The sequence below is a fragment of the Anarhichas minor genome, unplaced genomic scaffold (genome assembly GCF_050575085.1).
Source record: "Anarhichas minor isolate MPS153535 unplaced genomic scaffold, ASM5057508v1 ptg000136l, whole genome shotgun sequence".
NCBI lineage: Eukaryota > Metazoa > Chordata > Actinopteri > Perciformes > Anarhichadidae > Anarhichas > Anarhichas minor.
Genome location: NW_027466582.1, coordinates 14054179 through 14068143, shown reverse-complemented (window position 1 = coordinate 14068143; position 13965 = coordinate 14054179). Strand labels below are relative to the sequence as shown.

At 42.1% G+C, this 13965-nt stretch overlaps 1 protein-coding gene across 1 annotated transcript in view; it reads right to left on the bottom strand.

Annotated features, from left to right (window-relative positions):
• Positions 1 to 13965, bottom strand: part of man1a1 (mannosidase, alpha, class 1A, member 1) — a 128843-nt gene that overhangs the window by 95917 nt on the left and 18961 nt on the right. Inside the window, exon 2 of the mRNA XM_076083831.1 lies at positions 4328 to 4424. Within this exon, the coding sequence (XP_075939946.1) occupies positions 4328 to 4424 (97 nt within the window). The remainder of the gene's footprint in view (positions 1 to 4327; positions 4425 to 13965) is intronic.

The window sequence follows — 13965 nt, the reverse complement described above, 5'->3', positions numbered from 1 at the left end:
ACGTCTTGCTTAGTGTTGTACTTAGCTCCACCCTCTCACGTCAAAAAACCAAGATGGCGTCGGCCAAAACGCCAGACTCCACAGACCAACGGATGACGTCACGCCGACTACGTTCACGTCTTGTGTACGGTCAATGGACAAATTGCTTTTAAGTCCCAGAAACCTTAGTTGTAAATGTCACGTGTTTCTGTAGAACATGAACTATTCAAAACGGAATAAGTCAAAGTCCTCTTCATCAGGACGGTGTGATTTGATTTGATCGTCTCCTACAATTTATGTTTGCTGGCACTCACTTGCTATTACAAATGAGTTACACATCCAGAGTCACTAAATAAGCATCTTGACCTTTTAACCACTTTGTCAAATAGTTAGAGGACCTGTACTCTTCCTTCTGACGCTTTTATTTAGATACGAGACCGTCAGTGCTAACACGAGACTACAAGCACACTGCGTCCGGCTCATATCTCTTGCTCTTTACCTTTTGAAGTGTTTCGGTTTAAAAAAAAAAAATGCATATTTTGTAATTCTGTTTGATGAAACAAATCCTGCTTGGATGTCTGCCAAAGCAGTTGGTTGAGAAGATAAACATAGTTGCCTGCCGACATTTTGGGGAGATCTATGGCTGGTAGTGTTAGTCAGTTAAAAGTTAGAGTTGAGGTCAGCCTCTTCTAAATATATGTGGGATGTCCAGGCTGGAAAAAGACATCGTCGAGTCCGAAGCCGGACATAACAGATCCATCCTGCACACAGTTTTTAATCATGAAACAGATCTCCAGCAGTTGTCATGAGCATCAAGATGTGATGTAAATAAGAGTACGGCATATGTTGTATTGATATAGTTCTGAAGATCGAGGTAGCCACAAAATGATAATATACAAATGATTTAAGAGTACTGAATTTAGTCTTTACCTCAGCTGAAATGATTTGTTGATTAGTCAATACCACATTTAAAAAATGCATTAAAGAAATCAGCAAATATTCCCTTTTTCCTTCTTCATTTTGAAAATGTGTTGCTATCCTTTGTATTTAGGGATAATAAACCAAATATCTTTGGGATTTGGACTGTTGGTCAGACAAAACAAGTCATTTAAAAAACGTTGATGATTTCTTTGCAACACCAAAGGAGGAAAAATTGCAATTTCCAGGCGCATGTTGAAGAACATAAATATTAAACATAACGAGCAGCTGATAGTTTTTAGTTTTATTCCCATCCTAGCTGTCTATCTTACGGTAAAAAAACAACTAATCTTTAAAGTCCAGACGCTAGCATCGCTAACACGATAACCTGAAACTTTTGTTACTTTCACCGAAGCACAACTTGGCTCTTTCATTAGAAGAAAGAGTAAAGCATGCCTCATGGAGTAAGTCGAGTGAAAAGTCTCATGTTGACATCCTGAACCTTCCAACTACAGCTAGCAAAGTTTTACATTTGTTTAATTTGAACCTGCAATCCAGGTTACCGTGTATCAGGGAAACATCCTCCGGTACAGAGAGCGGCTTCATTGCATAACACTCCAGATCAGGCTAATATTATCGTCATACATCACGTTCTATAGGAGTTGGAAACGGCTGCGACGCGGCCCCGGGGCCACGCTGTCTTATTTACTGATGGAAGTGGGTCTGCCGGAGCAGCCGACTGAAACCTATTTACTCTTCTATAGCGGAGACGTGAGGGATGGCTGGAGACAGGGGAACAGAGAGGAAGACCAACACGGGCTAATTTCAAAATTAGTATTCGCACAGCCGCTTTCCTCTCTCTTCCTACATTCACGTATGATAAATTCCGGTAATGAAACAGTGTCTGGAGTTTACACAAAGCTGATTGAATTCCCTCATTAAACAAAAGAAGGAAATCATTAAAAATGAGCCTGTAAGTCCTCCACACTGTATATTGGAATCGACTTAGTGGGGGTTTTGGGCATTTTCCCCGAGGGGCGAAGACTGAAGTTATGCATTTCAATCAAAAGGTTCTTCAGGGAAAACAGCTACTTTCAAAACTATAAAATGGGGTCTTTTTGTTTGTTTTATGGCAGGTGGAATCTTGACGCAGATCCAAACCAAACTCCTCTTGTCTCATAACAGGCATTCACCTCAGTATACCAGAACATATTGTCTTTATTGTTTCCAGAAGAGCAGAGGTACAAACCTAAAAGAAAGAGCTGGCTGCTGACAGACCAAAAAAAACGAGGCTAAATATCAAAAGAGTCATCTTACTGCATGAATTGAACAAAAGACCCGAGTCTGTTGGCTTCAAACATTCTCCGTAACACCCGGCATGTATATATGCTCAAAGCGCTGTCATCTTGTCACTTCTGTACGTCGATGGTGTTACAGACGCAACCTGAAAACCCAACCGCTCAGCTGTAGCACCTTGACACAAATAAAGCTCTGTGGAGCCCATGATGTAAGACGCAGAAAGACTTTAGAGAAGCTCAGAGATAACCCTGCTCTTTGCCTTGTGTGGATGCAGTGGAGGTAAAACTGCATTAGGGATTCATCTTCAGGCTGCTGTAGGTGGAGAGGACACTTGTGAATTATGCTCTGAGGGAAACCACACAACTGCAGAGACACTATTAACCAGAGCCAATCACACACCTTGGGAGTCAACTTCTGCAAACTAACTACACGACGTCCTCGTGTCTATACCTTTGGTGACGCTCTGCAGTTTAAAATAAGTACGTACTAAATTCACACGACCAACGTTATCATTTCATTGCTGGTGATTGGATTTATGTTTTGAAAAATCATGAATGTGGCGTTTTGTTTGTGAAGATTATCTTGCTGAACACAACATTTGTTTGCCACAGAGCTGCGATAATCCCACTGTCATCTAGAAGGACATATGTTGTTGTTACAGAGGAAAAAATACACTGCACCTGAACATGAAATGGCAAGATTATAAAAAAAATATAAAAAATACTGAGAAAAACATCAAACCATATCAACATGAGTGTACTTTGGTGTCAAGAGACCGGTCTTATCAGCAGTGGAGGCACAGCTACCTCTCTTCCACATGAAAGCCATTTTATCTAGTCAAGATCTCAGCAGTGACACTACTCTAAACTGTCACCACCCACTGATAAACACACACACACACCTCATCTGGAGCTAAAGGTATCCAAACAAATAATTCTCACTGAGAATTTAATTAGGTCAAGAGAGAGACGAGCAGATCTTGACAAATTAAAAATCCAATTCCCGCTCTTATTAATCCAATCAGTCAGGATGAATTACAGTATTCGTTATGTGTACAAACACATGGAGTACACACACACACACACACACACACACACACACACACACACACACACACACACACACACACACACACACACACACACACACACACACACACACACACACACACACACACACACACACACACACACACACACACACACACACACACACACACACACACACACACACACACACACACTTTTTTTTTACAATATCGCTGCTTGATCGTGTCCGCCTCATCTTCCAAGCTACATCTTAACGATATCAGTGACAGGAGTGCTTTTTAAATATCAAGCCCTTTTATTTAGAGACGTTGAAGCATCTGGTCTCTTTGTCCCTTCACAAAATTAGGAGAAAAACCAAATACATTTTTAATGAGCCGTATTGATCCTCTGCCACGTTGGCACACGTCTCGTCGCAACAGATCCGTGGGATCATCTCCTTTTAGCTTTATGTTTACTTTGGCGGCAATCCTCAGAGTCCAGCTTTTACGCCAACGATCTCACCAAGTAAATGAGACCGCACGAGGAGCAACACGTAGTGTGTGTGTGTGTGTGTGTGTGTGTGCGCGCGCGTCTGGGGGGGGATAAGAAAGGACTTAACAAAAGATGCAGTTATTATCCTAGTTTAATTTGGCTTCTGCAATCCACACACAATTAAACTGGAGGATCCTGACTTGTCACTGCAGAAACAAAGTGCACGTGTGCCTGTGTGTGATATTTATTAACGGGGCCCTGCGGTCATCTAGCAGCATGCCTCGTTTTTATTTCACAAACGAAGGGGCAGACGGAGAAGCAAGGTTTTGTGTGAAAGAGAGCTATATGTGAGCTGCGCCTCTGTCACCACACTCATTAACAGCACAGACACCAACAACTGGCGAGCAGCACAAACGGAATTTAAATATATGATAAAGTTGACATTTAGAGGCGTCCATAGATGGATGACTCGAACTGACGGCCAATTTGGCTGCTAATCGAAAGGCCAAGGCAGCTGGTGGCAGGGACAAGAGATCAATCGTGTGTGTGTGTGTGTGTGTGTGTGTGTGTGTGTGTGTGTGTTTGCTTGTCTGTTTGTGTCTCTCACTCACCAAATAGATTGCTGGAGTGGCCTTGCTTGGAGATGGGCCGGAGCTCATTGGAACCCCAGGCGTAGCGCCTGTAGCTGCCCCACGCATGTTTCATCATCTGAATGGGAGGAGGAAGAGGAGGAGGAAGAGGAGGAGACGAGAAATAAAGAGCGTTAAAGAGGACAATGAATCATCTGAGCTGTAACAAAGACAATTAAGTCATTTTCATACAAAACTGTGGGTTTTGCTTGAAGCTTAAATTATACTGGATTTTATTGGCCGATACCAATATTTAAGAAACTCTGCCAATGACATATTTGGTCGAAACAGAGTTTCATTCGCCTATCGCTCCGAAACCAAAAATGATAGTTTTCTTAGTCTTGTGATGAAATAAACTATCAATTACTCATGTGAAAAGCTTTCTGTCAATCGACTGAGTCATGCTGGCACTGCCTGTACAGTCACTTTGAGTGACCATTTGAGGTCCTAAAGAATGTCTTTATCGGACACAATGTTTATCCCAAAGTTACAAGTAATCTCAACTTAATGCCATTAAAACTAAAGCTGTTGTCAGCTCTTGTTTCCACCCATCGCTTTTGTATTATTCATATAAACTGCCTTTATTTCATACATTGCAAACTGAGCACACACCCATGTTCAATACCTCCATTGAAGATGTGAAACTACCAATTCTCCCTACTTGCTTTGTCCCGGCTGAAATAAATCCTACAACAACGGGACACGAACAGCGGCCTCCTGGGTGAAAGTCCTGCGTTTTCTTCCTCCTTGGCGGTCTGGAAGTTTAGGACTTAATTTGTTTGTACAGTTCAACACCAAACTGAGATCAATAACAACAGGAGCACAACATCTGTCAACACACACTCTGCCAAATGACCTGTTCAAACTGTCGGTCAGTCAAATATGAACGGTGTGGCTGATTGATGCGAGAAAAATAAAAGCCAAATATCACTCATTTCCCCGTGAAAAGGAACATTGTCCTCCGCTGAGTCCCATTATCGGCTGTTGAAACCACCCAATTTCCCCCGGCGGGAATCATTGAGGTTTCGTCTCATTCTAATCCGGTGCTGGCTGGGGGCTCGATAGCACTGTGAACAGAGGTTTCGGTTTCCAATCCAACACCCTAGACGCTCATTTGTGGCTCCGCCTCCAGCTTCGGCATTTTCCTCTCCTGCTAATCCGGGTTACACGGCATCGTCGTGGAGCTTCCTAGAACCATGCGTCTGGATTAGACGCGCTAAAACCCCTTATCAGACGGAGAGTCTGTTCAGGCACACACATCGCTGACGGCGCTCTACACTGCAACATATAGCGTGTATACTTTTCAAAGATCCAAGAGCCAAGGTGATGTCTTACATTAGCTTGTTTTGTCGATGCAGAAGTCTGAAACCAACTATAAACTATATGAAAAGGAGAAAAGCAGAAATTATATTTTTCTTGACTTGGAACCTGAAATTTAAAACAATATCAAAAACAATCAGTGTGGATTGAATTTTTCAGTGTGCACCAAGAACCGCCAAGCAAGATGAGGCCTTTTTGGGCTTTAGGAAACACCGATTGACATTTCTCCCCATTTTCTGACATTTGACAGACCAAAAACCTAAAATAATCGACAATGAAAACAAGCATCAGCTGTAGGTTGAATGTTAACAATCCCTTCCTGAGGACGTGAACTGAGCCCGGCTGTGCTGCTCGCAGCGTTGCCAAGAAACAGTTGGGTGGTTTGTCGGCCCTGTGGCTTGTTTAACTAAATTATATTAAAATGAAACGTGTCAAAGTTGCACCTACTTCGACCCTGCAGGAGGACAAACACACATGCTTACAAGCAGCCGGAGATTCTTTGCTTTATAGTTGGATTTAGTGCAAATAATTTAAAAAAAGGGAGGTCACGAAGGAGGTCAAGGAATGTCTAAAACAGGTGGTAAAATGCAGGTGCTTAGTAACAATCACAAACACTAGAAAAGACACTTATTTGTCTGTTCATATTGCGAGCAGGACTCAGGTTTTCAGGTTACATGATGGAGGCTGAAGAGCCCGGCGCATGAATAGACTGATTTTCTGCTCAACAACTGGTTATTAGATCGCAGTGCATATAAAGGAATATGGCATATTATGCTAGAGAGGAATAGAGGAAGCATAATCACCGCATTTACCAGTTACCGCTTGTGTTCCACCTACGTCTGTCACAGTTGTACAAAGACAGATGCACACATATATATACACACACACACACACACACACACACACACACACACACACACACACATATATATATATATATGTGTGTGTGCATGTATATGTTCAGAGGCGTAAATCACTTGTAAAACAGTAAGTAATGTATATCAAAGGTAAAGTGACAGTATAACGTCAATTAAGTGATCTTCTTTTAAACACACACACGCTCACAAACGCACATAAACACCGAACAAAAGCCACCTCAACAACTCCCACACAGCTCAGAATGACAGCGAGCGAAAGCTTTCCTCCATTTAAACCCACTAATTAAAGCCAGTGAGCCTGCTAATTACGGCTCCTATACGCATGTCACTTTAAAATAGCTACCCAAATACTGCTGCTTTCTTTTTCACCCAGAGGAAGACGAAAGCTGACCCAGGGTCTGTTCAACGATGTCGAGATCGAGACGACGCAGAGAATTTACACTGTAAACAAATATTGCCGCTGGATATCCAAAACATGCTGCAGCAATTCGATTTTATTTAAGTAGCCTATAGCCTCATGTAGTGGGTAGAAACATATTTAAAGAAGATATCTAAAGCCAGAGACTACTGTTGTTTTTACTACTAAATGATTTGGTCTAAATGGACTTGTTATGGGGACGATTTGACTATTCTGTTGTAATAAATCGCGGGTATCAGGCCCCTAATGTCATTTAAAGCCTCCTTAATAATTTGAGTCTGATTTAGAATAGAAAAATCTGTATCTTTATATCAAAATCCCTGTTTTCTCTTCTGTAAAACGGTTTGAAATGTTTAAGGACTCAATGGAGGTCAGCAGATACTAATTAAACTGTTAGCAACATTTTACTCTCCATGTCTGAAACACTTGGCTGGTGTTGTAGCTCGCGAGAGCCTTGACTCAACAGTTTCTCATCTCAAACGTGCACCTGTATTGACACCAAAACAAAAACACATGAAGTTGACATTAGCGACGTGCGGCTTTGACCTACTGCTCCGAGGTGATCCGTGTTCCGCCTCCAGCTAACACCGTGAGGTCATCGTGAGGTCATCGTGACGTCGGCGCTAAAAGCGTCTACTGCCACTCTAATAAAATTGCTCAGCAAAAATCTAAGAAATCGTTGGGAATTTAAAGGTCTGAACCATCATCAGAATTTCATTTTGGTAAATAGAGCAAAATCACAGCATATTTATCATATAAAAAAAAACAGTATGGCGTGCTGTTCTCTAATTCAGTGTGTGAATAGAAGTGTGGCTCGCACTACTAAACATTCCCCCGTGTGTTAACTCTTATTGGATTTATTGCTCAGGATCCCGATGTGTTGACTCTAATTGGATTAGCTGCTCAGGATTGTGTGGGCTGACCGCTGTTACTAGGATCTGGTGGCTGAGGCGGTTCCAGACTCTCCCCGTGTCTCGTCGCTAACCCGGCACCGCGTTGAAGGTGCGGTGGTTTTCTAGGGCGCCGACATCGAGTCCGATCCAGCAGGAAGATCTAAAAGTGCACACGCGCCTCCTCTCGTCTGTGGAGCACGCAGGCCGAACCACGAGATTATTTGGTACAGGACGGCTGCGTGAGGAGCGTTGATAATCACCTCCTCTTCTCTCGCTCTTCAATTCATTCCCATTCTCTGTTCACCCCCCCGCTCCACCTCTCCTCTCAGCCTATTGATCCGCCTCAGGCACTGAACTAATGACAGTGTTGTCTTCACTGATGATACACAGCACATCTACACACACACACGCTTCGTCCTCCCATCCCTACAACTGTTTCCTGTCAGCAGGACAGCTAATTGTGTTACACCATGCTAATGCATTGCGGCGGGGAATAAAAGGACGCTCAAATAACTACACACTACTTGAAGATGAATACTGATATTCTTGTAGTGAGCATGCAGATTAGAACTCATAAAAGGAAAATCTTGAAAATGTCAAATTCTTATATGCAACTTCCAAAAACTGCCAGAAACCCTTAGCTTGAACACTAAAGCAAGCTACAGTTTGACTATCAAATATCCGATCAATAGGGCAACAGACCGTGGAACTATAGCGCCAACGAGCTGTTTTTCTCTTGTGCAGTTGAAAGTGAGACTTGAATCCTCTGCTAACCACACTTCACAGCTACGCTTTCTTCGACTTCCGCGACACATAAGCAATGATAAAGTGCTCATTCTCTACTTCAAACTCTATCTAAAACCTAAAGACAGGAAGTGCTGACAAGGCTGTTTCACACTTGCCATTTCTTTTGGTCGGATGGCCTTCAGGCATGTCGGTTCCTGATTTGTGTGCTTAAACGATGTCAATATTATTTGTCGGGGGAGAGAAATGGTGAAGAAAACATAAATAAATGACGTTACAAAAGCGGACGCAATGAAAATAATGTGAATGTACGCTACGGCCATCACACTAAAAGGATGGCGCTATTATAGAGCCAACAAGAGAGAAAGAAATGAGAAAATGTTGCTGCTGGTAGAGGGGATACATCGACAATAAGAGCATTTAAAAAAAAAAAAGGAAAAATGGTATAGCACTCTATCAAATGTGCATTTGGAGTCAACGGCTTCAAAAGGAAGCAGCAGCTGCAAATAGCACACTAATGCTGCATTCACAGCAGGCACACACTTTCAACATTTTGTAAAAAGGACTCATTTGTCTATAGTGTCATTACTTAAGAGTGAAGGAGGTTTACTTTTATCTTTTGCTCACTTCACCTCAGCCTCAGATCTCAAACGAAGTGAACACGTTTTAACTCCACCATCTCAAAACAACCATTTCTTTTACATTTTATTTACGTCTTCTATGAGTCTTAAAAGCAACTAATAGCTTTCTTAAAGAAGTCGTCAAAAGTCCTGAACAAAAAGGGACGCCAAGGTCAAGAACTTGCAGTTAAGACGCTCCCTCAAGTGGGGCAAGAAATTTCCCACCAAACTAAATATTTCACGGAGAAACTGAACATCGGATGAGACGCCACAAGAGGGCCTTTCCAAGTCTGACAGGTGCTCGCTGGGCGCTGTGACAAACAGCCTTCCACCGACATAAAGTCAAACATGTGTTCGCTGCTAACAAGACAACAACAAGGCCAAACCAAGTGGCACGCTACCATAGAGGAGCACCGAGGTCCACGGGTCCACTGAGGGCCTCGTTCAAATGTCCTCCAACATTATAACCTGGCAGTGATTCAGTGTGTGTACTCGCCTGTCAGTACACACACACACAAACACACACACACACACACTCATGCACGCAGCGGGATGATGGCAAATCGTTAACCGCTGTGCAAAGCTCGAGGGGTTAATGACCCCGCGTTTGCTTCAGGGTGCCTTAAGTAATCTGTAACTGAGGGAATGTGTGTAAAAACAGGAAAGGGGGGGGGGGGGGGGGGGAGTGTGCGTGTTTGTGAGTTCCTCCAGAGGCTGCTCTTGTGAGAGTGAAGCCGGGACTGAATCCTCAGACGGTTCATCTCGGGGGAACACACTTGTGACTAAACACCCTTGTAACAGGTGCACTCAGCACGAGAGAAAGAGAGAGAGAGAGAGAGTGTGTGTGAGATGGAGAGAGAGGGGCGAGAGAGAGAAAAGGAGGGCAGTCAGGCGACAGTGTAGTTGTTGGGCAGATAAGGACGTCAGAGCAAACGGCAACCCGGCATGTGGACCACAGGAACATGAACACACCCACACACACACACACACACACACACACACACACATACACACACACACACAATCTGACTGGAATCCAGAGCTAGTGTGCAGTGAAGTACAGATGCTTGTCTGCTCCTCTCAGTGACGGGAAGATAAAGTGAGATAGAGTGAGATGTTGATAGAAAGAGGCCGAGTCACAGAGAGCAAGGACACAGATAGGAAGCAGGAAAGACTACACCCTGTAAATACTTGCTATACATAATATCAGATTAAAAGACATACACACATCTAAACAAGCCTATTCATGGAATAATGATGGAATGAAATATTTTCCAAGTACAACATCCTCTCTGCTTCGGGGTAGGTCATAAAACTACTGCAACAGTTATTGTCGTAGCAAAAGTTTGCGGTTTAATTACACTTGAATAATTCAGCACATCACAGGAAACACGAGCAGAAACCAAGCCACTGCCAGCAGTCTGTCATATTTATATACGGCAGACAGGCACACCCGAGCCTAACCAGAGAAACCAGTAACCGTTTCCTTTTCTGTTCATTTCACAGCAGTTATGTGAAGCGTGTAATCTCCTGTTTATCTCACATAAGCAAACAGGAGGATGAACAGCTGTTTTTTTGGATCAGATACTCTTTGGCAGGTGTTTGCCAGAACCGATCTTAAGATTTCATCAAATATCACAGGTTGACTCACTATGTAACAGCAGTTTGTCTTTAGGAGCAGCAAAAAAAACATGCAGACATTTCTTGTTAGCATCTGCAGGTTCTTTAGCTCTCAGAAAGAGCAGAGGATGTGATCTGGGGCACTTTTTCTTAAACTTTTTCGCCCCAAAAGTTCAAATTGATCCAAGTTCCTCTGAGAGTTGTTACATGGTGATTGATTTGTTGATTCTGTTGCTCCAGGGTTGTTTACCAGGCCTGTCTGTGTTTATGCTATCCTAAATGTAATCTCTCCCTCTATATCCACCCCCTCTCTCTATGCGGGCATGCAAGAAACTGTGTACACCTCTGTTAAAAAAAAAATATATATATATATTACTGCATCTCTCTCAACCCTATCTCTGAGGCCAGACATCCGCTGCTGCTAACACACACACACACACACACACACACACACACACACACACACACACACACGGAGAAATAAGTGCACATTAAACATTCACTATGATCAACTTGGCAAAAACAAGCATGTAAAAAAATTTTAATAAAGCTTCTTGCGCAATATTGATCATACTTTCCCGGATACCACGAGCATCTGTGTATTTCAGACACAGAGAACAGAAATTAAAAAGATCTTAAGGAAGGGACAGTGGAGACGCGAGGATGCCAGGTCTGACACATTAAACATCATGAAATAGAAATGACATTTTGAAATGTGCCAGGCCCCGGGGCTGCATCTATATTAGAGAAGAAGACGCTGAGAGCCTCTACGCACCATTACACCACTTACATGGAGACCCTGCTGAAAGCCTCGGGAAAATAATAAAAGTCTTATGTGGAAAGAATTATGGAAAAGAGAGACGAGAGGGCTGATAGAATTACACAAGGCAGGCTTTAGGTTTTAGTTTAGATCACGTCACACTTCAGCCAACAGGGTCACTCCGAGACAAATGTCTGGATCAACTAACACTTCTCAAACTGACGTTTTGGCTTGTCGCAATACAAAAAGAGCACGGGTGAAAAATGGTAAAACAACGAAAACAAATCACTTAGAGCTGGTGGTAGGAAGTTAAAAAGGCCACAGTTACCTCTCAAATATCTATTTCCTATTGCTGTGGAAACATCTCCTTCAAACAACTGGATGTATTCAAGTTTCTCGCCAAGAACTACATTTTACAAGATTACATTTGAACACACCACAATGACGATACAATTTAGCTTCCCGCAATGCTTATTCTTACTGAATAGAGCTCAAACGCATCATAAACTCAATGCAACCTCCGTTAGCTTTATCCGTTAGCTCCTCAGGACTGTGCTGCCCTTCAGCTGCTAACAGCTAGCGCTAACTAGCTTTCCTCCCGCCGAATTGAACACCGGTTTGTTGTCCATAACGTAGCGTTATCATTGGGGGAAAAAAAATGTACTGCGACCTTTTACGCTGTTAGTATGCAGCCACAGTAGGAAAACAAAGTACCATCACGTTTTCAAAATCTGGCCATTGACTTGGCACATAAGTATTGGTTCTTCTGACGTCACTATAAGAGGCACACCGAAAATGGAATGCAGCCATTTTTAAATGCTATTACTTAAACCTGTGTTTGAGGGCTCAAACTGTCCAGGCACATTATGTCCCAACTTGTGTGTGTGTGTGTGTGTGTGTGTGTGTGTGTGTGTGTGTGTGTGTGTGTGTGTGTGTGTGCAGTATTAACCGGAGTCTGGCATGAAAATAAGTCCAGGTACGAATAATTAGAATTACAAATGTGCGAGAATAATGGCCAGTAGCCCAGGTGAAGCAATTTCCTGTGAGCTGCGGCTTAATGACGGCGGGAAATGAAGGAGCAAATTTCTCTCTGGTGTGGAACAGCAACTGAGACACGATTTTGGAGAAGTGAAAAGAAAGCGTGACACGGAGGAGGCAAACAAAAAGGGAAGAAACGGAAGGCTCTGAAAGCTGAAACAGGTGGCTGTAGAGGCAGACAAGTCAAGGAAATAACTCTCTGCGCCCAAAGTAGTTAGACATTCGCTCCTCAAGTGCCGACGGATCATTTGTATTGTTTCACTCAATCACTATCAATCAGGCATACTTTATATCACTGATGATCATTTCTCAAACCGTGCGGCGGTGTTTCCAATTTCTCAATGCGTCCTCTTGCCTCCCAGGCAGCCATTTGTTCCCACTTTGGTATAAAAATCAATTTGCAGGAAACGACTTGCGTGATGTGATTCATCACCGTGAGCGCTTTTGTTATTGTCACCGAGGTTGCACTGTAATTGCGTTTGCAGATTGATTTGGAACGTCTGCGGCGCATTAACATTCAACTGTAAAGATATAACTCGGATGAAATAAGCGGACAGCTAGTTGCTTTACTTGTTGAACTTTCGGCAATTATTGAAAACCATGGATGCAACCGGCCTAGACAAAAAATATACTTTTATATATATATATATATATATATATATATATATATATATACTTTTATATATATATATATATATATATATATATATATATATATATATATATATATATATATATATATATATATATATATATATATATATATATATATATATATATATATATATATATCTCAGACTATAAAAGTGAACTGGCTCTTAACGGTCTTCTTTGAGACTAGTGGAAAGAATCCAAAATACAGATTTAGGTGATTATTTTACTACACTTTGTCTATGTTTTATACAACACAGCTTTGAAGACTCCGAGCAAGAAGTCTCCACTTCAGCAAACCAGAGTTTCCAGTTTCATTCCGATCTATATTCTAAAGGTTTGGACAGAGGGGTTTCTCCATGTAACATTTATAGCATTATTTATACAACTTATTCCAAAAAAAACAGAGAAACTGCTTTTTTTTTTATGGTTGTCGTCAGTATTTTCTGATTTATGGAGTGATAAAAAGAGATATCCAACACTTAGATATCAGAGAGTATTGTTATCTGCTGGTGTGATAGGAATACTCACAAACTAATGTGCAATTAGCCCTCAGGAGGAGTGAGCTATGACTCAACCTGTTATTCCCAGTACAATACCCTTGTGCAGAAAACAAGTTTTTCTTTTTTTTTTGTTGCCACAACTCCCTTTGTGTTGGTAGACATCTTTAAACAAAAA